At 41.8% G+C, this 27,393-nt stretch overlaps 1 protein-coding gene across 1 annotated transcript; it reads left to right on the top strand.

Moving 5' to 3' along the window:
• The first annotated feature begins 6,404 nt into the window (after positions 1-6,404).
• On the top strand, positions 6,405-8,500 carry LOC149816126 (trimethyltridecatetraene synthase-like). Its single transcript, XM_089987415.1, has 2 exons — positions 6,405-7,381; positions 7,473-8,500. The coding sequence occupies exons 1-2, from the start codon at positions 6,485-6,487 to the stop codon at positions 8,136-8,138; spliced, it is 1,563 nt and encodes a 520-aa protein (XP_089843541.1). The 5' UTR covers positions 6,405-6,484; the 3' UTR covers positions 8,139-8,500.
• Positions 8,501-27,393: the final 18,893 nt, after the last annotated feature.

Raw genomic sequence — 27,393 nt, 5'->3', positions numbered from 1 at the left:
CTAGCCAACAAAACTTATCATACCAATGTTCTTGACATTGACGCACTTGTTTACCACATTGTCTACTTGGGTATTGTGCAAGTTTTAGTTGAAAAAGTTCCGCTCTCAGATAAGCCCATCTAATTCGATCTATTTCATTAACAGGGTGATCACACATACGCTTTCTTTTACCTGAATCTCTTTCAATATAAAAATCAGATTCTGAAGTTGGATTCGGAGATGGAATATGCTCAGGTGATGAAGGAATGGTTGGAGTAGGACTTGAAGTTTCTTCGACTTGTCCATTTGAAGAGTTGTCTAACTTCAAAAAAAATGATAACAAGTTTTTTCTTTTCTTAGTGCTCGAAGATTGTCCTCTTTCCATTTCAAATTCTACAAATAAATAAGATACTACATGAGCATAACTTTGACTGTTTAACCTTATAAAAGTATTACTTTAACTGTTCAACATAACAATTATACATAAGTACACCGAATCAGATACAATTACTGATTGGTGATAAATAATAAAAAAATAATTGAATAACATCATGTTAAGGTAGTGAAAAAACTAGAGAAAAGCAAGTATAAATTTTTTACCGAATCAGATACAATTACCGATCGGTGATAAAATTATTAATCAAATACATAAACTATCAGTAATCTACATAATTAATCATTACAATTCTACACAAGTACACCGAATCATATACAGTTACTGATTGGTGATAAAATTATTAATCAAACACATAAACTATCAATAATCTACATAATTAATTATTACAATTCTACACAAGTACACCAAATCAGATACAATATTAATCAAACATGTAAACTATCAACAATCTATACAATTAATCATTACAATTCTACACAAGTACACCGAATCAGATATAATTACTGATTGGTGATAAATGACAGAAAAATACCAATATAACACAATAAGTCTATACCAATTAACAAATTAACACTATAACAAACTAATAATCATGCATAGGGTATGGATTAGGACAAATGACAATAATAAATTTGTAAATTGCAACTAGATAAGAGTTAAGCATATACTCACAAGTCACTAGGAGAGTAACTAGATAAGAGTTAGCACCGCTCAAACAATATTCACTAATTCACAACCTTCAAATATATCTTCTTGTCCTTCAAATAAATTCATTGATTCACAACCTTCTCCTACTGTCCAAAGATAATTAATTTGGATATCAGAACATTAAAACACAAGTTAGAAGTCAGGACTTTTTTATAATTCTATATAATTTGAGTAGATAATTGATTCTATAATTCGGAAATCAGGACTTATTCTAAAATTCAAAAGTCACTGATTTACAACCTTCTCCTAGCTTTGTTCAAACTAAAATGAGTAGATAAAGTAGAATTATTGCACCAAAAAACATAAATTACCATCAAAAGTCAACATTCATCTTCCACTTTAATTTAATTTGTAAGTCAAACAATTAACATGAGATAAAAGACTGAGAGACATCTGCATATATGTATATATGCATATAATATATACATATATACATAGGAGCTCATTCAAGAACAAAAAATAGGATTTATCCCTAAAATAGGTAAATTGTTTTTTTATTTTAAATAAAATTTGATCAAAAATAAATGCAATGAATTGATTAAATCCACTCTAATCCACCTATAATTTGATTAAATCAAACTAGCACATATTTGATTAGTCAAATTACCCAAAAGATCGGTGTCGCGTCATTGTGCTCGGTCGGTGTCTCGTTATCTCGCTTACTCAGGAGCACGGGAGCAGCGCCGGAGGCTTGGAGGAGAAGCGTGGGCGGCCGGTGTCGGAGGAGAAGCTCGGCCGACATCAAAGAAGAAGTTGGGCGGCTAGGCGACGTTGGATCGGTAGTCGGGAGTCAGGGGATTTGGGGAAGACGAGGGCAAAGGCTAGGTAACTCAAAATCAAGATCGAAGAAGAAGAGGGACTGAGGGGTAATAAGTTAAACGGGTCGGATCTAGCACGGGCGGGTGCCCGCCGTCGCCAGGTACTGGATCCGACCCGGGAATCAGGGCTGGGTTAGGACTGGGCTTTTAAATTTTTTTTTTAACTGGGCCTAGAGGCAGGACTGGGCTACAGCCCATTCCTGCACCCCCCCCCCCCAGCTCCGCCTTTGATTGAGGGGTGCGCCCGGGTTTACAGACCTTGGGGGTGGTTTACCGTCCTTATGGAAAAAAATGTGTATTCAAATTCTAAATGAGGCCAAATACTCAAACCCTGATGGTTTTACCAGCCGAAGGCCAGCCAATGTGAGGATGGTGGAGGCTTTTTTTTTTCCTTGGACTATCATTTTTTTTTGAAGGGAGAAATGAATAAAAACTGGCATAGAAATAGGCAGGAAGCAATGTAGAAGCGAGTAGGATGTGGTATGAAATATAAGATTAATAAAAAACAAAATATAATCATATAAAAAATGATAAAGTGAATGCAAAACAAGGTAGAAGCAACTCCAAATGACAAAAAAGGTTTAGGGAGCAAATGTGGGAATCGCTCTTTCAACTATTGAGAACAATGTTGTCAGTCAGAATCGGACCTGTATCAGGTGAATCGGCTGATACAGAATCTCAAGTGAATTCGTTTCCAAAAAAATAATTAAAAAATATTACATGTCAATCAGAAAGTGAAATGTGCTAAATTCATTAAAATAATATTAAAAATAAATGTTAAGCTATTTTTTACATTTATTAAAAATAGCCGATTCAGGTCAGTATTGTATCGATTTTCTGGCGATACCATAAGCACCGATACTGACAACACTGATTGAGAAGCATGAGCGTGGCGCTTTACACTTGGGAAATGCTTCTTGGCCTACTCGGTCCCATGTTCCTCCGTTTTTCAACCATGGTGACTGGTCAATAGTAATTACTTCCCCTCGTTTCTTGACTCGTAGCCATCTTGGTTATAGTGAGGGTGAGGCTGCTGAGGCTGCTGAGGCTTCTGGGGTCCAATCCCATGGGCCAACCAGCATGGACCTCTAAAGAGTCTGATAGCCAAGTAGGTGACTATGATCGGCAGAGGAATTTTCAACCTGTCAAGATACTCTAATTTGAAAATATCACTTATAAAGATTATGAGTTTTGAAATTTGTCAGGTTCTGAGAAATTATCAGAGAGAGAGAAGAAAAGTTTGCATCTCTCTCATTAGAAAAAAGTAAATAACATATACACGGTTTTCCTGATGTAGGGATTACAGGTAATTGAAAGGAGACTTACAAAACATACCTCAAATACAGGAATTGCCTACAAAAGATCTCATTTGGCAACTTTTAATGTACATTTGGCTATACATTTGGAAAGGAAAGATCCTATGATAACGTATGGACGTTATCTCAACACTCTCCCTAAAATTGCAGAGTAGAGATCCAGCACTCCTAGTTTGACCACTAAGGACGTGAACTGTTCTTTTCTCAAGACCTCGTGAACAGATCTGCAATTTGGTCATTTGATTTAACAAATTTTGTTCTTATCACTCCTTCCATCAGCTTTTTTGGCACTAGATGACAATTGATGTCATTGTGCTTGGTTATTTTGTAAAATAAAGGATTGGCAGTTATGTGGATTGCTGCCTGCTTATTGCACATGAGATCGACAGGAAATGCTAAATCTGCTTGAAGGTCTCTAAAGAAAAACATTAAGCAGGTTACCTCATATGTGGCATTTGCTATTGCACGGTATTATGCTTTTACACCATGAACTGTGCTTTGCTTCTTTGTCTTTCATGATATTGGACTGTCTCCTAAGAAACTACAGTACCCAGTGACAGACTTTCGAGATTCTGAGCAACCAGCGTAATCCGAGTCGCAATAACTTTTAATAGAGTATTCCTTGACTTGGGTTTTTCTTCAGATATCGAACTACTCAAAGGACTGCTTCCAAGTGAGGCTTTTTGGGGGCGTTGCATGAATCTAGGGGTGGCAATCGGGTCGGGTTGGCGGGTTGATACCTCAACCTGAACCCGACCCGTTTATTAAACGGGTCGGCTGTGGCAAACACTAACCCAACCCATTTAATAAACCGGTAACCCGACATGACCCGCCAACCCGTTTAATAAATGGATTGGGTAGGGAAAACGGGTTGGCGGGTAGCGGGCGGGTTGGCGGGTTGACCCGCCCGCCTAACCCGTTTATTAAATGGGTCAGCCGGGTTGGCATACCCCCAACCCGAACCCGATCCGTTTAATAAACGGGTTAGGCGGGTTGACCCATTTATTAAACGGGTTGGCTTAAGCCCAACCCGAACCCGCCTAAGAGGCGGGTTGGCGGGTCGGGTTGGCCGGTCATGTCAGGTTTTGCCACCCCTACATTAATCTGCTTAACATATGTACAACAAACATAATGTCGAGACATGTCATGTATATTAGCCGTCCAACCAATCTTTTATATGTAGATGGATCATGTAACACTTTACCATCCATGGATGTCAATGTCTGCCTTTGTTCCATAAAAAACCGATTGGCTTGGCTTTTAAAAGCCTTGTTTCATCCAAGATATCAAAAGTATATTTTCTTTGAGTTAGATATATACCTGTTTTAGACTGAGAAACTTCAATTCCTAATGAACCACTCATGCCTTGGCTGGCCTCCTGTTGGTAAAACCCTTGAGGTCCCTCCTGCCCACCAAGAAATACACTCAGCTTTGACCTTCCCTGGGTTTCGAACTTGTGAAATCCTGTCAACTTAGTGGCATCAAGTCGCCTCCTACCGGATGAGGAGAGCCCTTGAAAAAAAAAACATTTGTTAGTGTCTTTCCCTCACTGGGGGCACACTGAACTAATGAAGACGTGTATGATTTTGATCTCTTCTTTGATGTGGTCCGTCCGGTCAAAGTCAACACTACTTAGCCGTCGAGAATAACGACGTGTATGAAACGAAAAACCCTATAGAAACTTCCTTTGTCTTTCCTTTAACGCTAATGGTATTTTGAGACCTTTTTTTTTTGGTCTTTTTGGAGTGCATAGTCTTAATACTAGTAAGAAATGATATAAAAAGTTGGTCAAGATCTGCGGGTTTCCTCGCATGGATTCACTTAATGGAGTAGGTACTCTTGGCGCGTGGGACCATTCTTAGCTTTGCTTTTAAAGATCATGCCAAGTTGCACACAAGTCTTGATCAATTCAAAAAGCAGTTTTATTTTTTATTTTTTAATTTATAACTCGAAGAAACAGCACCCCAAGACTTGGTCTTAGGGGTGGCAATTTCTGACACGACCCGCCAACCCGACCCGCCAACCCGACCCGCCAACCCGCCTCTTAGGCCGGTTCGGGTTGGGCTTAAGCCAACCCGTTTAATAAACGGGTCGACCCGCGTAACCCGTTTATTAAACAGGTCGGGTTCGGGTTGGGGGTATGCCAACCCGCCAACCCAGCTGACCCGTTTAATAAACGGGTTAGGCGGGTGGGTCAACCAGCCAACCCGACCCGCCAACCTGTCTGCCCGACCCGTCAACCCGATCTGTCAACCCGCCAACCCGACCCGCCAACCTGAAAACCCATTAAACCGACCCAACCCATTTATTAAATGGGTTGGCGGGTCATGTCGGGTTACCCGTTTATTAAACGGGTCGGGTTCGTGTTTGCCACAGCCGACCCGTTTAATAAACGGGTCGGGTTCGGGTTGAGGTATGCTGACACGCCAACCCGACCCGATTGCCACCCCTACTTGGTCTTACTAGCTCAGCCTGTCATACTTAGGGTCGTCATGTACTTGGACAACATAAAACCCCGAAGCTAGGACCTTTGACCTCGGAGTCTATGCTATTTGGAAATCACTTAATCCTTATAAATCTCAAGAATGCTCCTACTATGCTATGGTTAATTAAAAAAACAATGAATTTTGGCCAAAAATTGCCATTATTAGAAAACTCTCAAGTGATGTGATCTACATTCTCTGTCTGTTTAGTAGAGGTCGACTCTCCAATCACAAGAATTTAATATACACACGTACTTTTTTTTGGCGATGCAAACCAAACACACCAAATTTTATTTACTCGAAAACTCAAAATTTGTTCATTGCAAAAACATGATCCGATGGTCCATCTCGGAAATATTATACACTGTTGAAGTCAGGGAAGATGGTAATTGTTGATCCCAACTAAATTGTAACAAATACATATCTTATTTTACAAAGGGTTTTTAACAAATTAGTCGCAGCCTTATGGCAATTTTGCCAAAAAAAAAAAAACACCCATTTCCTTGACTCAAACGCCGCCTGGCCTCCCCATTTGAGCACCTTACAATATCAATGCCAAAATCATTAAGCAGAGTCAAGTCAAGCATCTCCTCGGTCGTCTCATTGACGCACATGAGTGGAAGCTTCAAGTGTGCTTCTCTCTCTCTCTCTCTCTCGCGCGCGCGCGCGCGCTATAAAATGTGTCACCGTTGCCAGCACCACCGACACTAGAACAGCCTCGGCCTCATCCCCTCATCCTTCCAAGAAAGATAGCCAGTTGCTGTTGAAGACATATCCAAAACAATGGCCGATTCACCCTTGGTGACCGCTTTTTCGTTCCTGGCCGCAGCGGCGATGCTATACACCATCCTCTTCCGTCGCCGACGCCACTTGGTCCTACCTCCCGGGCCGTGGCAGTGGCCTGTAATCGGCAACTTCAACCTGATAGGCGAGCTTCCACACCGCTCCATCCACGCCCTTTCCCTCAAGTACGGGCCCCTGATGCAGCTCCGCTTCGGCTCCCACCCCGTGGTTGTCGCCTCCTCCATCGACACCGTGAGGCTGGTCCTCAAGACGCAGGACGTAACCTTCGCGTCCCGGCCGAAGACGGCGGCCGGGAAGTACACGACGTATAATTACTCCGACATAACGTGGTCGCCTTACGGTCCCTACTGGCGGCAGGCGCGGCGGATGTGCCTCATGGAGCTCTTCAGCGCGCGCAGGCTCGAGTCCTACGAGTACATCCGGGTGGAGGAGGTGCGGTCGCTCGTCGCGGAGCTCCACGCGGCCGCCGGACGGCCGGAGATGATCAAGGACTACCTCACCACGGTGAGCCTGAACGTGATAAGCAGGATGGTGGTCGGGAAGAAGTACCTGGACGGGGGCGAGTCGGACGTGGTGTCGCCGGACGAGTTCAAGAGGATGCTGGACGAGCTGTTCCTGATGGGCGGCGTGCTCAACATCGGGGACTGGATCCCATGGCTGGCCTTCCTCGACCTGCAGGGCTACGTGCGCCGGATGAAGGCTGTGAGCCGGAAATTCGACCGGTTTCTGGAGCACGTCCTCGACGAGCACAACGCGAGGAGGTCCGGCGTGGAGGGGTACGTGCCTAGGGACATGGTGGACGTGCTGCTCCAGCTCGCGGACGACCCCGACCTGGACGTCAAGCTCACCCGCAGCGGGGTTAAAGCGTTCACGCAGGTGCGCACAAAACCATAGCCTCAAAATTCTCCCCCATTCTTGATCCGATTTGAGCTTTTATTAAGTTTTTTTTCTGATTGATCTTTCTCAGGATTTGATCGCGGGCGGAACGGAGAGTTCCGCAGTGACGGTGGAATGGGCGCTGTCGGAGATGCTGAAGCAGCCGGAGCTGTTCATGAAGGCGTGGGAGGAGCTGGACCGGGTGGTTGGCAGGGACCGACTGGTTGAGGAGCGGGACATACAGTCTCTCCCCTTGCTGGAGAGCATCGTCAAGGAGACCATGCGGATGCACCCGGTCGCGCCCATGCTGGTGCCGCGCATCTGCCGCGAGGACTGTACCCTGGCCGGGTACGACGTGCCCAAGGGCACCCGCGTCCTCGTCAACATGTGGACCATCCACCGCAACCCGGACATATGGGACCGACCCGACGAGTTCCGGCCCGAGAGGTTCCTCGAGAAGAACATCGACATCAGGGGCCAGTTCTTCGAGCTGCTTCCCTTCGGGTCGGGACGCAGGATGTGCCCCGGTTACAACCTCGGGATCAAGGTCATCCAGCTCAGCCTGGCCAACCTCCTCCACGGGTTCGTGTGGAGGCTTCCCGGGAAAATGACCCCTGACGACCTGGACATGGATGAGATATTCGGTCTGTCCACGCCCCGTAAGGTGCCACTTGTTGCTGTGGTGGAGCCCCGCCTTCCCTCCCTAGTGTACAGCCAAAATGATATGTCCATATTGCCCCGACCTATTATTTCTTAAGTTCCATGTCTTGTATACCATTGGTTTAGTGAGGTCCCAACCGTGGCGCGTGCATGCTGCAACCTTAGTTAGGTCTTTTCTTTTGTTTAAGCCATGTGTGAAATGGGACGCAACGTGAAGGGAGTGCAGTATAAACAGTAATTAAGCCAGCTAAGTAAGAGGTAATCAGTGAGAGACAGACGATCAACGCGGTTTGCACAAGCCACTTAAGGCAGTGACCAGCGGAAATGGAAGTGTCCGCCACCCAAACAGGATGGCATCCACTCTAGGCTTAGTCTATAAGTAGATGATGATTGTGTAATTTTGAGATGCATTTTGTAATCTTTGGATTTGAGAAATAAAGTTCACCAGTTTTGGCTCTATATTTGGAGAAGGTCTCATCTTGAGTTCTCCCAAGGATTAAGTAGGATTTCACCTAGATCGTTCGACGATCTCCATTTCTCATCTTTTATATTTCTCACACTCTTCTGTCGAGCGAATCACTTTAGATCTGTGAAATTTGCAATCTGATCGTCATTCCTCAACGATCTGCAATAGAGCAACGATCTGCTCTAGTTAACTGCGCTGGACGTTTTTGCTAATTGCTGCACAGCCAAATTGTGCAAAGCTGCGATGAACTATGAGCGATCTAGCTCACGCTCGTCTGGATCGAAGTTCAGATAAGTGCAAGCACCCATTGATCTTGTTATTATCTATCTGCAATTAATTACTAATCCGTGTAGCTACAATTGAAATAGTGACGGAACATAACTTCTTCATCAACGATCTTCAAAAATGTATCAGGACTGATGAACACATTCTGCTCTGACGTCTTGAGTCTTACTTATTCATCGTTTAAACGAGGAAGAGCTAAGTGCATCACAATCCTTAGTTGAGAATTGCTTGAACTAGACTTTTAAGCTTCTTTGAACGTAGGTCATTTCACTGCTTGCGGCAACACTAAACACCGCAAAAGGATTTTCGCTCGTGCGCACCTAAGTCAGACGACCTAGGGTGCCTGAACATTCGAACGTATCAGCGCCGTGTGAGTTATTGTAAATAAGCACCTGCGTGTGCTTAAGTCAAGCCCGTGAGCCTCGTGATAGCACAATCTGTGATTGTAACAATGACCAGAACTGATTCGTGCATCGAAGGTTCGACGGTGAAGCGATCTTCAGCTGAGACCGTAACAATTGGTATCAAAGCCATGCTGCCTAAAGCGACACCTTTTAAGGAGGATGTCCTTGACTTCATGCAGCAACGGTTTAAGGAAAAACATGAGCTTGTGGTCGTTCGAAGTGCAGTTGTGGAAGGCAAGATGGACCAGTTTGATGCGAAACTTGCAGTGTTACAACTCGACATGTCAGAGAAGCTTTTTGAGTTGCTACTTCACATGCGCTCAAGCGGGAAAGAGAAACAACATCCTGAGGCGTCAACCTCCACTCCGATTGCGGCAGGACAGGTAGCGACAACAAAAAATCTGGCTCTACCTGTGCAAAGCCGAGCAGGTAAACACGTCGAAGTGAATGTGTAGCAAACACCGGAGGCCTCCCTTGCGCTTGACGCACGCCTAGGTGCATTGGTGTGTGCTGGGCCACAGGGTTATCGCACAAAATATGCACAACAGGAGGTGCCTATTCGATGAACGCGACATCTAGATGATGTTTGACGATCATGATGCCCAGGGCATGCGTGACCCACGTAACTCGGACGATGGCATTAACGTGCAAGGCACGCACAACACCTTCAATGCATGTAACACATAGGGCTATTGTGATGCATATGATGCATGCGATGTGCGAGATGCGTGCAGCACCTCCAATGCACGCAACACGTGGGGGCTACCACGACACTCTCGATGCACGCAACACACAAGATATTCGAAACTCTGGCAACCTATAACAACCTTGTGTCAACCGAGGCACAATGGAATATACGAATGTGGCCGATGGTTATGTGGATCAAACACCCTATGATGTATTTGTTGAGCGCAATATATACATTGATGGAATGGATACACAACGTAAACCCTATGATGCTAAAATTAAACATCGAGACATAGGCAAAGATGACTATGATGATGAAATCGACATACGCGAGTATGATCGAATGGGGGGTTACGAGCACCATACGTCAAATGGAAGGTTTGGGGATAGTTCATTTGAAACAAGTTTCCCAAGATCGATTAAGCTTTCCTTTCCAACCTTTAAAGGGCAAAATCTTAAAGAATGACTATATAAGGCCCAACAATTTTTCCTAAGCCATAATGCAAAGCATGAGCACATGGTTAGATGTGTGGTTATGAGCCTTGAGGGAGAGGCTCTAAGATGATTTAGGTGGTACAACCAAAGGCATGAGTATCCAAGTTGAAAAATCCTTGAACATGAGATTCTTAAGAGATTTGGTTCTACTCTCTACACCAATCATGAAGTGAAAATGAAGCAATTGCGTCAAATAGAAACCATTCAAGAATACCAAGCGCAATTTGAGAACTTGTATTCTTGTGTGAAGAGTGGAATGAAGGAGCACTCTTGAGCTCTTTCATTGCTGGAATGAAAGAAGAGATCTGACATGAGCTTCTTGCTCAAAATCCAACTACTCTTGAAGAGTGCTATCTTCAAGCTAGAATCATTGAAGAAAAACATAAAAAGATGCAAGGATTGCGAAGGGGCTTATGAAATTCTAATTCCAAACTCAAAGCTATTCAAAGTCCTATCATGAACAAGGGAGTGAAGTTTCGGGATCTACCTCAGACTAAGGTAGATCACATCTCTAGAGAAGAGATGGATGAACTTAGGAGAAAAGGGCTATGTTTTAATTGCAAAAATAAATGGATGCCCGGGCACAATTGTAATTCACTCAATTGCTTGATTGTGACACTACAAGAGGAGAAAAGTGAATTGGAGGATGGTGATTCCATGGAGGATTTGTACCAAGAGAAAATTGATGCAAGTCAAGGACCAATTGGCCAATGCTTCGCATTGGAAAGTAAAATTGCTCCTAACTCCATGAGATTTTTTGGCACCTTAAGTGGCAGGAAAGTGAATGTTCTCATCAACACAAGATCTACACATAATTTCATGAGAGGACTTAATTACCAAACTTAAGATTGAGCCAAATGAACAACCCAAGTTCAATGTCATGGTGGGAGACATAAGCCATCTCAAGTGCAACCAAGTTTGCAAGGGTGTGGAACTTAACATCCAAGGTTCCTACTTTCGGTTGGACTTATATATCTTACCCATGCATGGTGCCGACGTGGTCCTCAGAATGTGTTGGTTACGTACCCTTGGCAATGTCACATGGCACTTCATTGATATGGAAATGGCATTCACTAAGGTGGGAAAACCTTTGAGTATAAAAGCCAATAACCCTTATGAAGGAGAAATAGTGGATGTGCATGAGGCTTTGAGAATCTACAAGGCCACTCATATGACACTCATTTTCCTAGCACAACCACTATTACATCATAATGAACTCAAAGAAGAAGTGACTCCTAAAGAAATGTGTGACCTTCTTGAAAGCTTTCATGATGTGTTTGGGGAACCCAAAGGGTTACCTCCCACGCGCACACAAAATCATCATATTCCTCTCAAGCCGGAGCAATGGTCGATTAGTGTGAGACCGTATCGATATGCCTTTGCACAAAAGAGTGAAATTGATACATTGGTTAAAGAAATGCTTAAAAGTGGGATTATACGCTTAAGTTCTAGTGCCTACTCTTCACCGATCCTCCTTGTGCGCAAGAAGGATAACACTTGGAGATTTTGCATAGACTATTGTGAGCTCAATGAAGTTACTTTCAAGGAAACACCTAATACTGATCATTGATGAGTTATGTAGAGCTAAATACTTCTCCAAACTTGACTTGAGAGCGGTCTATCATCAAATCCGTATGGCAACAGAAGACATTAAGAACTATGTCAAGGAGTGTCAAACTTGCCAAGCAAGCAAGAATGAGAGGATTAGACCTCCCGGTCTACTCCAACCTCTTCCCATTCCAAATCAAATATGGACCGATATTAGCATGAACTTCATTGAAAAGTTACCAATATCCTAAAGAAGAGAAGTCATTCTGGTAGTGGTGGATAGATTATCCAAAGGGGCTCACTTCATAGCACTACCAAGCACTTACACGGTTCAAATGGTTGCCAAAATGTTCATTCAAAATGTGGTCAAGCTCTATGGTATGCCAAGGACCATCACTTGTGACAGGGATCCAACATTCCTTAGTCGGTTTTGGAAAGAATATTTTTCTTTAATGGAAACTAAGATGTGCTTCAGTATGGCAAGCCACCCACAAACCGATGGGCAAACCAAGATAGTCAATACTGACCTTGAGACTTATTTGAGGCACTTCACAAGTGAAAAATAAGACGAGTGGGTTTAATTCTTACCTTGGGCGGAATGGTGTTATAACACCTCATTCTACAACACTACGGGTATGACTCCCTATAAAGCCATCTATGGAAAGCCTCCCCCTCAAACTCTTCTCTATGAAGAAAGAACGACAAATATTCCCATAGTGGATCAACAATTAAGAGAAAGAGATGAAATTTTAAGAATCCTTAAGAAAAATATTAAAGTGGCTCGAAATCGAATGAAACAAGTATATAACAAGCAAAGTAAAGATAGAGGATATCAGCTTGGGACTTGGGTTTGGTTAAAGCGTATACTGCATGGTCAATTCTCACTAAGTAAAGACCCTATAACCAAACTTTCACAAAAGTATTTCGGGCCTTAGCAAGTGATAGCAAGAGTTGAGGAGATAGCCTACAAGTTGAAGGTACCCAAGAATATGTGCATTCATCCCATTTTTCATGTCTCTTGCCTTAAACCATACCATGGTCCAACACCACAAGAAGAAGTACAAGAAAGGATTACAAGGCAGCTCACTAGAGTGTTGGATTCAAAGCTAATTCAAAGAGGAGCAAGAAGAGTTAAAAAGTTCTTGATTGAGTGGGATGGTGAAGGTGAAGCTATGACAACTTGAGAATGGGATTACAATATAAAAAACAGATATCCAGATTTTTGTCCTCGAGGACAAAGACAATTTCAAGAAGGGGAGATTGTTACAGACCTCACTTGAGCTCTATAGCATGTAGCACATCGGTCAACCGCATGACAACGCAGCATAGCCAGCAGGTGTGAAATGGGATGCAATCAGCGTGAAGTGCATGCAGTATAGACAATAAGCCAGCTAAGTCAGAGGTAATCAACAAGAGGCAGACGACTAGTGCGGTTTGCATAAGCCACTTAAGGGTGTCACCAGCGGGAATGGAAGTGTGGGCCACCCAAATAGGCTGACATCTACTCTAGGCTTAGTCTATAAGTAGATGAGAGCTGTGTAATTCTGGGATGCATTTTGTAATCTTTGGATTTGAGAAATAAAGTTCATGAGTTTTAGCTCTAAATTTGGAGAAGGCCTTATCTTGAGGATCAACCTACCTGATTCTCCCAAGGATTAAGTAGGATTTCACCGAGATGATGATCTCCATTTCTTATCCCTTCTGCTTCTCACACTCTTCTGTTGAGCAAATCACTTTAGATCTGCGAAATTCATAATCTGATCATCGTTCCTCAACGATCTGCAATAGAGCAATGATCTACTCTAGTCAATTGCGCTGAACATTTCTGCTAATTGCCGCACAACCAAATTGTGCAAAGCTGTGACAAATTGTGAGTGATCTAGCTCACGCTCATTTGGATCGAAGTTCAGATAAGTGCAAACACTCATTGATCTTGTTATTCACTATCTGTAATTACTAATAATGTAGCTACATCTGAAATAGTGACAAAATAGAACTTCTTCTTCCTCAACGATCTTCAGAAATATATCGGGACTAAACGCATTCTACTCTGACATCTTGAGTCTTACTCATTCGTCATTTAAACGAGGAAGAGCTAAGTGCATCACAATCCTTAGTTGAGAATTGCTTAAACTAGACTCTTAAGCTTCTTTGAATGTAGGTCATTTCACAGCTTGCGGTGACACTAAACACTTCCAAAGGATTTTCTCTCATGCGCACCTAAGTCAGACGACCTAGGGTGCCTGAACATTCAAATGTATCAACACCTTGTGAGTTATTGTAAATAAGCACCTGCGCATGCTTAAGTCAGGCCTGTGAGCCTTGTGACAACACAATCTGTGCACAATTACATATTGTAACAACTGGAGCTGATCCATGCATTGAAGGTTCGACAGTGAAGCGATCTTTAGCTGGGACCATAACACATGTGTCCTTTTGGCCTTGTAATTATCATAGGCCGAGACGTGCAGACCTAACACATGTCAAGCTCCTACCCATGGTTAGGGAGAAGTTTCTTTAAAACTGTATGGTTCCTCAGAGTGTTTTTCAACTTTCTCCTATTCATGAGAGTAGTGCCTAAATTACCTATGGAAGAAAATTTGTTGATAGGTAGAGCTCCTCTTGAAAGCCCATTCTCCAAGAATGTTCACCTCGTATTGCCCCACAGTGAGCAACATACCATACTCGTGTCTAGTCTGTAAGTGCTGCTTGGCCAACTTATAAATACAAGTTGTTTTTTAGACATTGAGCATTTGCCCCTTTTGTTTGCTTTGCTTTGGTGCCGCATTGCACCTCGTGTGTGCTTGCTTGTCTTATTGCTTGCAGGTTATTGAAGCTCTTCAGTGATTGCTCGCTACATTGCTTGCCTTTGTAGCATTGTGTATGGTCATCCCTCTCAAGTTGTTATTTTTCCATGAGACTCTTTTTTAGTTGGGTCTACCAATTGTTGTGAGCACTGATTAAGCTCTCCGCTCCCACACAGTGGCCTACAATAGCCGCTTTCGCTTAATGATGCTTTGTTTTGCATTGCCCTAAAATTTTTCTTAGCGTGCAACTACTTCTTAAGGCTTTCCTAGTCTGAATCCTAGGTGCCGCACAGTCTTTAGAAAAAGCCGATGACAATTGGTACTAGAGCCAAACTACCAACGTAGATTGTGACAAATACGTATTCTCACCATTTTTTGTCGCCATATCAAGTGATAAAGGATTCATGTTTGTCAAGTAAAGCATGAAGGAAACCTCTCGCTCCTTCTCCTTTGGAGTGACTTTGCAAGGTTCCTAGCTCCCTCTGATCCCTTCTCGTATGAGTCACCAAACTTTCTCTGTCACGTTCAAGACAGATGCATCACTCAAAAGTCGCTTTATTCAAGTAGAAGCGGCCATTGCTCTTATTGATGGAACTCTCGATATGGTTGGAAAGACCACATTGCCAACATCAAGCAACATTAAATATTTGATAGTGACGTTCGACCTAGCCTCGATGTCTTTCAGGATGTGTAAGCTAAGGTGATTGAGCTAGTGCCCATAAGTAACCAAGTTAGGGAGTTGCTCTCCCTTCTCAGTGTTTGGGACCAAGTGAAAGAACTCATGCCTCTCTTCGAGGAAGTACCACATTTATGTGACCATGTTGCTGAATTGGAAGAGAAGAACATCAAACTCTCCATCACAATGGGTGCATTTGAACGTCTCTTGCAAGGAGGCCTTGCCAATGCTAGAGTCGTGATCTGCAAGAAAGGTTACCTAAGAAAGCTTATCGAGCCTAAAAGGTATGCATGTACTTGAAGTGCCAAGGAACTTGAGAACCATTATATTAAGGTGGCTCTAATATGCGGTAACAAAGTTAAGATCGATACCATCGATACCAACGTAGCAAAGACATTGACAACTTTCTTTAACTGCAAGGCTGACACCATTGACAACTTGTTGTTGCCTATGGAGTAAGCAGGGACCATGCATGGGGATGTCTCAACCATTATTATCACCGAATTTAAATGCGACATAGGAACAACCTTGTGGGTGCGCAAAAACTTCATTCCGAGAATGACTCTGAAGTCATCGAGGGGCACTACTAAGAAGTTGGTGGAGCCTTTCCATGTGATGATCTGAATAGCCATATCATTTGCCTGACTGAGGATGGGCTTAGCCTTTGAGTTCACCGCTTTCATGTGACTCTCTTTTATTTTGGCCTTGAGGTTGATCCGTGTTGCTTCGTTAAGGCAAAAAAAGTTACGAATAACACTCATATTCACCATGACCTTGGTGGTTTTGTCGTTGATGCAAACATTTAGGTATATGAGTTCCTTACTTACAGGAGGCTGAGGGGGAGGCACGACTTCTCAAAGTGCATTGAGCATCTGAAGGGCCCCCATATTTGGTTCTGCATCTCAATTCTCTTCTTCGAGTTGAGCCACATTGACATTGGTTCAATGGTCGAAATGCTTGGAGTGCTTAACCATCCAATGCATTACATTGCAAATGAGGCAGGGAAAGTTAGGGCGTTGCAGATGCCCTGTGTAGTTGAACTTGCCCTTAGGGTCATGGTCATCATTGTGCTTATGAGGAGGGTGGTAAGAATCTTGCTTGGCATCTCATTTGGCTTCCTCATGCTTTGCTTTGTCCCCCTTCATGTGCTCGTGGGGACATTTGTCATTATGCTGATGGTGAGGAGCATTAGACTTACCACAGTTATCATTCTGACGTTTATTTTTGTAGTAGTCAATGAGTCTGCCACATTCTATGGGTGTTGCCTCTAAATTTCTTATTTTTCCCATGGTTGTAAGTCGTATATGAAGTGGAATAGACTGTCCTTCAATGTCATATTAGAAATGTCCAACATAAGGCTAGCGAAAGCCTTAATGTAGTCGTATATAGGGCCAGTGTGTCAAAGGGCCATCAACTTAGAACGAGACTCAAACTCTATATTGGTGGGTAGAAAGTGACCTCACAACTTCACTTTGAAGTTCTCCCATGTGTCAATTTTTATCAACCCATGATCAATGTCTTTGCTATGTTGATGCCACTAGAGAGTAGCATCACCTATGAAGAACAACACAACAGTATCGATCTTAGTTTCTTCATCACATATTTGAGTCACCTTCATGTAGTGTTTCACTTCCCAAATAAAGTTCTCCAATTCCTTCGCATTTCAAGCATCAACATACTTTTGAGGGTCGTGAAGCATTCTTCGGTGACCTTCTTGGCAAACAATGATTGGCTTGCAAGAGGCGTTCAAGAGCACCTATTGTTGAAGAGAGTTGAATATTTCTCCCTTTCAGCTCGATAATGCGTTCACATAGCCGAGGCACTTCTTCGAGCAACAACATGAGATCGTTCACTTATTCTCGAATAGTGAACAGGGAAAGCAACTCCCTTACTTGGTCACGAATGGGCACAAGTTTGGTTACTCTGGCATGTACATCCTATAAAGCATCAATGTTAAGTCGTATATTATGTTCCAAAATATGGTGTTGCTCACCGATGTTGGCAATGGTTCTTTCAACTACATTGAGAGTTTCATCGATGTGAACAATAATCGCTTCTACGTGAATCAAGCGACCTTCAAGTGAGGCCTCTACCGTGAACATGTCAAATGAAGTTTGGAGACTCATCGGAGGAGGGACTGGAGGGAGCTGGGAGCTTTATGTCATTCCAAAGGAAGAGCTAGAGGTTCACTTCTTCTTGCTTTACTTGACAGGAATCAAGCCTTCATCAACTGACATGATGACAACAAGCGATGACTCTGATGCCAGTTGTCACAACCTTTTTTGCAGATCGTGTGGTACCTAGAATGTGGATTAGGCGATCTTATGGGGCGAACGAGTCACGTTGGAGCACACTCGGGATCAACGCGAGGCGATGCTTTAAGAGAAGACACCGAGGAGCGAAAGCGATGTGTGGGAGGAAACTATTGAAGACCGTCGCGTAAGAGCGGATGCCCAATAAGTGCTCACAACACTTGGAAGGCCCAACAAGGCTAGAGGCTCGTGGGTAAGCAACAACCCGGAAGGGATGACTATACATGAAGCCACAAAGATAAGTGGTGTGGCAGGCAATCACCAAAAGAGCACACGCAACTTGCAAGGAACACAAAGCAAGTATATAAGTGGTGCAGTGAGGCACCAAGTAAGGCAACCGAAAATGAGCGAAAGCACAATGTTCAAGAATTCAACTTGTATTCATAAGTTGACCAAGCATCACTTAGCACGTAGATTCACTGTGGGGCAATATGAGGTGAGATGGTCTTCGAGAGTGAGCCTTAGAGGGAAACTTATTTGTAAGTAGAGCTCCCTTCGAAGGCCCACTCTCTAAGGTTGTCCGACCTCACATTGCCCTACATTGAGTATACATTCTGAGTCTGTAAGTTTCGCTTGGCCAACTTATGAATACAAGTTGAATTTTTGAACACTGTGCCCTTGTTGCTTTTCGGTTGCCTTGCTCGATGACTCGTTATACCGCTTGTGTGCTTGCTTGTATTGTTTATCATGCTCTTTTGGTGATTGCATGTAACACCGCTTGCCTTTGTGGTTTTACATATGGCCTTAGAGTGAGCTTCACTATGAAAAACAAGTAAGTTGACTAATTGACGAAAAACAAATACATCACTAATAAACTCAATCTTTTGAGCAGATATCAGGCTGTTTGTTTATGAAAATAAAAAAATTTGTTATGTCATCTCTTATTCATCTTTTTCCAAGTGCCTACTCTTCTCACACAAACGAACATTTATGTCATTATCAAAAGGCGATGAAACTGTTAGGTGTTTGTGACGATTGGGTACCTCTCCATTATCAAACACGAACATAAAACAAAAAGCATCTATGCCCTTGTTGACCCTTAAGAAGGAAATGAGTGTGGTCATTATCATGGGAACCAGCGTGCCAGTGTTAGGTGTGTCACGCCACGGACACCTCTCTTTTATACACATACACTTCCGGACTACTCGTATGAGCGTGATGTTGACAATATTCACATTATAGAATCCAAAGGCTCTGACTTATGACTCTTTTGTGGGCCATCCTTAAACTCTTGTGGTAAAGGTTTTTACAGGATTGCATATTGGCAGGCCTTTTGATGTCACAGTGATTCGTGGACTCGGTGACACTAGATTAGGAGTCAACTCAAAAAGTGGGGACACGATGACAAAAGAAAATTATTTTTTGAATATCATAACATTAAAAAAGATTTTCATTTAAATAAAATTAAAATATAATAAAATATTATTTTAAAAATATTAAATTAATGTTGTATGTATCGATGTTGGAGTTGGCAAGTCCACGCGTGTCATCAGGGATACACAGCCAAAATGACATGTCCACGTGACATATAATAAAACCCTTGAGTTCTTTCCTTTTTTTTGCTTCGGTTTGTGCAAAGGGTGACACCCATGAGTTTTGAATCTAGGCCACCTGCCTAGCGGCCTAGGTCCCATTCCACTATGCCAAATCCCTTTGGGACTCTTAAGCTCCTCCCTGGTAAGAGTTAATTAATGACAGTCAAAAGTTTACATTTTCAGTTCTTAATCCTTTTAGTTTTCTGTTTGGGAACCAAGAGAAAATTTGTGGATTTCCCATCACCAAAATTTAGGATGTGAACCAGTCAGATCTAGGCATTGCCAAATTCTACTTAATCGGAACTGATCTAATCGGATTTAGAGTATGATGGAAAAAGATAGAACCGAATCTGGATCCGACTAGTCCAAAATCTGATATTTACACTTGATCAGATTCGGATCTTAGTCAGATTCAGATTCAGATTTTAAAGAAAAATTAATACTGAATCTGGATCCGATTTATAATCGGATTCGAATTTGGCTAACAATTCTGACTAACCGGATTCAGATTTCACCCAAAAATTAATACCGAATCTGATTTTTAATCGGATCCAGATTTGGCTACCAAATCAGACTAATTGGATTCGGATTCGGATTCGGGTTGGATATAGGGTTACATCTGGTCCTTTGACATCCCTAGAAAAAATTGTTTGGGAGGCACGATTTTTGGGAGATGGAGAAAATGCCATGGCATTTGTTGAAGCCAAATCCTCAACCATTATGTTACGTTACTGTGTACTGGCCGGGTGCAGGCCAATTTCCAAAACAACCTGACTTTTTGACCAATACAGAGTGGGTTTGAGCGTTTGAGCAAGGGTTGTGACCAGGATGAAATGGGTTTAGACCCATGAGGGTCAAGGTCTGCATTCAGTCAAACATGGTGTTTATGGATCTAGGGTCAGGTAAGTCCAGATTGAAAGCAAGCCTAGATATGCATGTCTCGCTTCTAACTCTTTAGTTTACATCCAACCTGGGTAAAGATGAATGTGACTACTGATTGCCCTGTTCAAGCACTACCAGACCCACCAAATAAACTTATAAGTCCCATTTGGATGGATCCATGTTTGGGTGTTCTTGAATCATGATCTTATCATGTTGGACTCGTTTGTAGGCTTCTCTAGTTGACCGTAGTCATGTGGGTCTGACAATGAATGGAAGTCCCCCAAAATTCTCAATATTTTTTTTTTCAATTTTTCAGCTCTTTAATTTTGTATTTCTTGCAACCATTGTAGAGTTGGATCCAATTATTTAATTTGAGATCTGATTCAAATCCAGTTTCAAAAAGAGATTCTTTCCAAGAAAAACTATACCAAGCATTGAGTCCAACAAGACAACTCGTTTCTGACCCTTTTTTGTTGGATTTATAATAGAAACCGCATCCGGCATGTAGACCTGGTTGTGCTGGCTCAACCTATCATACCTACAGTCATCGTGTCGGCAACGCAAAACTTTTAGGCTAGGACCCTACCCCCGAGGCCTATGTTACGCATTGGCTTGTGCAGAGAAATGACATCCATGAGAATCGAACATTGACTTGCCCATCTAGCTGCCAAGGCTCGGGTCAAACTTTTTTTTTTTTTTTTTTCAAAAAACATCCATCCCAAACAACACTAAAGGATTGGTGTTTGGTGTGTGCAGATAAAGGTGAAGATAGAATGAAGGTGAAGATAGAATGAAGGTGAAGATGTAAACGACCTTCTTCAAGATGGGGTATTATTTCTCAGATTTTTCTTATGTTTCCTAAGTAAGTCCTCTCCTTCATACAAGGAAGAGATAAGGCTGGTGGTTTCACCCTCTTGGGTAGCCGTTACCCAGCTCTCATTGGGACTTGCTGAGAAAATTGGTAATTGTTTCACTGATTTGAGTTTATCCAGATGAAGAACGTTTGAACATGTTTAATGTAGATAAGGCCCTTTAATGTACAGTTTCGCGAGTTCGAGAAAGAGTGAGCCCACCTCTCTCCTCAACCTATGAGACTCTGTGAAACATGGCCACCATGTAAGACCAACAAACACAGTAAAAATACAAAATCACTTGCAGAAATCAACAGAAAAGTGGAATAACAATTTTACTTACACATTTTTAAATTCTTGGAATCCACGTCTCCATCCTAAACTACTAGCTCCCAAACAAAGCCTAAATTATGTAAAAGGCATTGAAGACTGGCTTCATCTTGTTTGTCATCTAGGTTGAATTACGTGAGATATATATGACTCACCGTTTTATATCTATTATAATGATGTACCATACTATTTAATAAACCCCATTAATTTTACAATAATTTGTGGATCTATTGAGACATCATGCATCAAACTCTATGAATGTGATCTCCATCAATGTTGTCAGTATCGATATCGGCCCTCAATCGTTTGGCCAACGATGCAGCAATATCGGCCGATACCAATACTCAAATGAATCATTTTGTATCAGTCAAAAAATAATAATAAAAACATTATGTGTCAATCAGAACGTGACACATGTTAAAACCATTAAAATAATATTTAATTTTTTTGTATTTTTATATTTATTAAAAAATAGCCGATTCAGAGGTTATGCGTATTGATTTTCTATCAATATCATACGTATCCCGATACACACCGATACTGATAACATTAATCTCCATATTTAATATACAAGTGTGTTTTAGATTATAATATTTGATATTATCCAGGGTTTGTAATAACGGATAACAAAGGATTTCCCCCAACGAACCAATGGGGGATCTGCTTGTCTGACAAGATCAGTTAGTGCATGTCACCTTGTGTTGGGATGTTGCAAGTTCGAACCCCAAAGGGAATGGTTGTATAACTTATAGGGGTCTGCCTAACCCTATCTTTCTTTGTCAAAAAAAAAAAAGATTGCCCTTTATGCACTAATAAAATTTTTCAATACCATAAGCTCGATTTCTATGTTAGAGAAACTCATCTAGATCATATTTGTTAATTCAACAATCCATGATGAACACATATGTGGAACTTACCTTTTTTTGGTTGGGTCGAGAGACCTACTACCAACCAAGCTATGGTCACTACATGTAAATTAAAAGGCATTGATAAGGAACTTATTGGGGGCAATCTAAAATTTTGGTTGTTACTGTTCAAAATTTAGAAGATGATCCAGATCCAATGCACAGGATCTAGATGCTACCTCCAAATCCTCATGAGGGTCGGCTAGCAATATATGGGTCCTAGGGTGATGATGTGAAAGTTGATGCGACTTTTTCAATTAAAGAAAAAGCTAATTATTCAAAGTCTCAATAAAAAAAAAGAGAAGCCAAGTACGTGGCATCATCAGAAGGCAGGCTAATTAGCAACGAGACCCTACATGAGAGGGCATGAATCCAGAAAGTCGTAGGGGACATCCCTCATTCTAAAAGTTAATTAAGAGTTCTTAATTAAGTTAGTTAATTAATATGGAGTCTTTAGTAAGTAGGAGTCTTAGCTTAGTTGAGTTATTATCTTTTATAATTAAATAAAATTTAGTTAATTAGGATTCAACCCCAACTCTCTTTACATAAGAAGGTTTGTGAAAGCTATTTTCATTATAAAATAAGATTATTGAAATTCTAACATTCTCTATCTCTCTTACTTTCTCTAGCATCTTTTTTTTGTTTCTCTATCTACTCTCTCTCCTCTCTCATGACCTCTGATCCTCTCTGAACCCCTCTGCATATCTGATCTTCGAAGTTTAAATGTTCAACCCTTCTTACCAGCCTGCCACAAACCTTTCAGGTACTACCAACCTTTTTAACCTTGGCTTAGCTTTTGTTATCTTCCTATAACCTAAAACTTGAAATTGTGTTCTATAAGATGCCCAAAACACTCAATTATTTTAAATCGATAACCCTTTGTTCGTTAAATTTTTTTGTGTTTAAATCATTTCTTAGACCCTGACACACATTCTTAGGTATTTTTAGATTCCTTGGACCAGATTATTTCATTTATGGACCGAAACTATACTCAAAACGCTTATTTAGCTATTTTTATCGAGCTCAATCTGCTCATACTCAATTTAGCTATTTTATCAAGTTTTCTTTGTACCTTTCAAGCTACTGAGATATACCATAACATAAATCCTAAGATTGCAGGTAGAGACCACAATAATTGTGGTGCTAAGTTACAAATCAAATATTATATATTTTTTTATTTATAACTCAAAGAATTGCACCCGACACAATGACCTAATCACGTTGGCTCAACCTGCTATACCTACAGTAGTCATGTCGGTGGCGTAAAACTTCATAACTAGGACCCCCCTCTAGGGGTTATGATGGGCGTCAGCTTGCTATGAAGGGTGACACCCATGAAAATCTAACCTTGACCACCAGCCTAGCGGCCAAGGGTCCACCCCACTAGGCCAAGCAGCTTGTTGTTAAAAGTTAACTAAGTGCAAAAGATTTTTAAAAAGTTTTTTTTGTGAGAGTACAAGAAAAAAAACTTTATACATGACTTTGTAGCCTTGCAATAATTTTACAATTGAACATGAGCAAGTTCTTTTCTTTCTTGATGTAAAGAAGACTGAAAGACGTGTCCTATGCTTATCATCTACATAGAACTTTAATGATTAGAATTTAGAATGCACAACGCATTTGTAGGCCATATTAAAATGTCCTATTATTGGTGAGATAAGTTTTACGTATGAGTTGTTTTCATGAAGATAGTTTCCAAAACATGTGCACATGACACATAGCCTCTGTGAGACAAAGATGAAAAACTGCCAATTATCATGCCATCTCATTTTCGTTGTTGCTTTGTATTGTAGGTTTCACAGTTATTATTCGAAGGCTAGGGATGGCAGTGGACCCGGGCGGACCCTTGCCCTGTCTCAAAATCCTATCCTTCATCCTCACATCCATTCTCGCCACTATATTCTCATTTCATGTCCTCCATCTCCGATCCAAACGAGGCGAGGCGGGACGGGTCTCCGTTTTCCCTCCATCCATTGCAATCCCTAAAGAAGGATTGGGGACAGGGTGAGGTGGTGCGTGGCAAGGCAGGGATCGGGATGGGGCGGTGCGGAAAAAAGTGTAAGTCCATCTCCGCAAGGGTTTAATTTTAACCTTCATTCCTGCCTCCATCCCCGGTCCAAACGGGGTGAGGTGGGGCGGGCCTCCGTTCCCCGGTCCACTGCCATCCCTATTCAATAGGTCAAATATCCATTACTTTTAGGCTGTTAATATCTCAAATCTCAATGGAGTATTATATTAGCATTAGGGTAGTTAGAAAATTTTACCTCTGGTTTTGTCCAAAGCAGGATAATTAACTTGCTCACATTAGGCCGTTTTTTTTCTTGCGATGGGAGTTTAGCAAGATAAATTATTTCTTGTTGGATTTGGAACCAGAAAATGGAAATATACAGTGATATTTCATAGTGTGCATATTGATGTTGCATTTTTTTTCCCGCTAGCCAAGGGAAAAGCCAGTCATCGATTTCACATTGGCTGGTATCCGGTTGGTAAAACCCATACCACTATGATGAAATCACAACATTATTAAATTGCCACCCTTTTTTTTTTTTTAAAGAAAAGCTGGGGTTAGGCAGACCCCACCAGTTATTATTCAGCCCTACCATTGGGTTTTGAACCTGCAACGTCCCACCACAAGGAGACGTGCACTGATAGCTCCTACCAACCAGGCGGAGCCCTGTGTGTAAATATCACATATTTTTATCATATCATGATTTTACCACGATGTCAACACTGCTAATAATTTTTATACTGCCTGTACGTTTTGTTCTTTGAAGTTTTATATATTTCTCAAATAAATTTCGCAGCTTTTATATATCCCGATAATTTTCTCAAGATTATATAGAAAACAAAATTTAAAGGGGTTTCCGCTTGTCTGGTAAGAGCAGCTAGTGCACGTCACCTTGTGTTGGGACTTTGCAAGTTCGAATTCCAATGATACCATTGTATAACTGGTAGGCGTCTGCCTAACCCCAGCTTGCCTTTCAAAAACAAAAAATTCAAAATTGGGGATGCCCAAGGTATTCTTAGACGCTGAGACCAACTTGGGTTGGGTTTGGCTCTAGGGTGCCACCCTACTCTCATGAAGAGAAAAGCCAAGACTGGATCTTATTGGCTCCATTCGGCATAGGTGGTTTTGCCTAGTCTTCCATTCTCATATCCCGCATTGCGGTGGGGCTCATGAAATGCTGTTGGTCTGTGTCGCATAGGTAGGTACTTAAGCAAGCTCTGGATCTCGATATATCTTTGACTTGGGCTTAAGCCTATGCTCACTGGGCCTATTTTTTTTTGGATAATCCAAGTGAAAACCCCATCACTCCCCGCACCTTGGCTGGCCTCCGGTTGGTAAAAACCTTTAAGTTCCCCCTGCCCACCGGGGGGGGGGGGGGGGGTACACCCAGCTTCGACCTTGTGGCAAGAAAAGCCACCCGTGGGTTTCGAACTTATTACCGGTGACATTCACAACCCGCTGGGCCTAATTAATCAGACTTGGTCCATAAAATTGAGCCCAAATCCCTGCCATAGGGAGGTGGGTGCCCCAGCCCATCAAGACACTTGGCCCAGTGGGTGCTTCCAACACAAACTCCACTAGTTTCCAGCATTGTCTTCACTGGAAAAGGGTAGGCTCCAATGGATACTTTCATGTGGTCAAAGATACCAGGCCACCATTTAATATTTGAGACCCACCATTCAAGCATCTATATTTGAATAATGGTTCGATGACCAAACTCCAAAAGTACACAAGGGGGAGCCGTTGAAAAGAGCTAGTGTGGGGACAGTGATAAAGATTGCTGATCAAGACAAACATGAGTAAAATAACGGGAAGCAACTCTCACGGCCATTTGCTCTATTTCTGATCATTATTGTACGTTTTCGGGTTGGATGATTTGACAGATCCGAATCCATGTTAATATGACTTGTTGGAAATGTCGTTACATAATAGAAGGTAACATGATTGATCAAAGGGGGTTGACGCTAGGGTTGTCAATGGGTTGGGTATGACCCAATCTCGATTCATACTGGATCCTGTAGAGTCAGGGTTTGGTAACAAAGGAAGGGGTCCGAGTAACTATTAGTGTCCGACCCATGAGGTACAATTGTTAGACGGGCTGAATATGGTTTATGAAATTTTATACCAAACCTGATCCGACCCGAGTTTCGATTCAGATCTATAATTTTCAATGTAAAAAACTAAAAAGAATATTCTTTTACTGGGTATGAACCAGGTCTGGTTTATGTAATCTTTAGCGGATCCATATATAGTTTTTCTTATGAAAGATCCAATCAGATTTGAATCTGAATCTGATACCTGCACCTCATAATCCGATCTGGGTCTAAACCCACCCATTTTGATGAAGGTTCCAACTGTTTACAAACCTAGTTGATGCAGTGGGTTGGGCCTTGGCTATCAGACAGGTGGTCAAGGTTCAATTCCTGCAGGCATCACCTCATTGCGCAAGCCGACACCCAACATAGGCTTTGGGTGAGGGTCCTAGCCTCGGAGTTTTGCTACCCTGAAACTAAGACCGACCAAATCTTCAAATCCCAAACACAGTTTCTTCCAGTAAGAAATCAAAATAGAAAAAAGGCAACAAGATTTCAAATATGAAGAGGGGATAATTATTAAGCATTCAAATATCTGAACCCAACTTCGATTATTAGTCATATAAGCAGGTCTCGGTCAACCCGGTTGACAGCCCTATATATATATATATATATATATATATATATGTATATATATATATGGTTAGGTGCCTAATGCTTTTTGTGCCTACCCTGTGTTTACCGAGCTTGGATAGGGCTTGTTCTTCAGGAAGTAGATCAGGTCATGCTGAACATGAGCGCTTTTCTCTTGCTAATATCGTGGTTGTCTGTTTGCATTTGGGATGAATGCCACCTAGTTTTGTTGACTTTGTAGCTTTTTAAAATACAAATTGGATGGCAACGATGTTGGCATGAGCAAAAACGCTAATGTTCTTCATGACCTGATCTGCTTCTCCATCAAAATTATGACAGATGATCAATCTGCTACAAAATCACTTGTATCATGTTTTTTGAGAAAATTAATTTTTTATGCATCGAATATTTTTTAAGATTGTAAGCTGTTGATTTTTTGAATCTTATAAAATCTTAACTTGATGTTGGAATCAAAGGATCCAAACGTATTATAAC

Source organism: Nuphar pumila, chromosome 14 (assembly GCF_984573655.1).
Source record: "Nuphar pumila chromosome 14, dmNupPumi1.hap1.1, whole genome shotgun sequence".
Classification (NCBI taxonomy): domain Eukaryota; kingdom Viridiplantae; phylum Streptophyta; class Magnoliopsida; order Nymphaeales; family Nymphaeaceae; genus Nuphar; species Nuphar pumila.
This window is presented reverse-complemented; position numbering and strand designations above follow the sequence as displayed.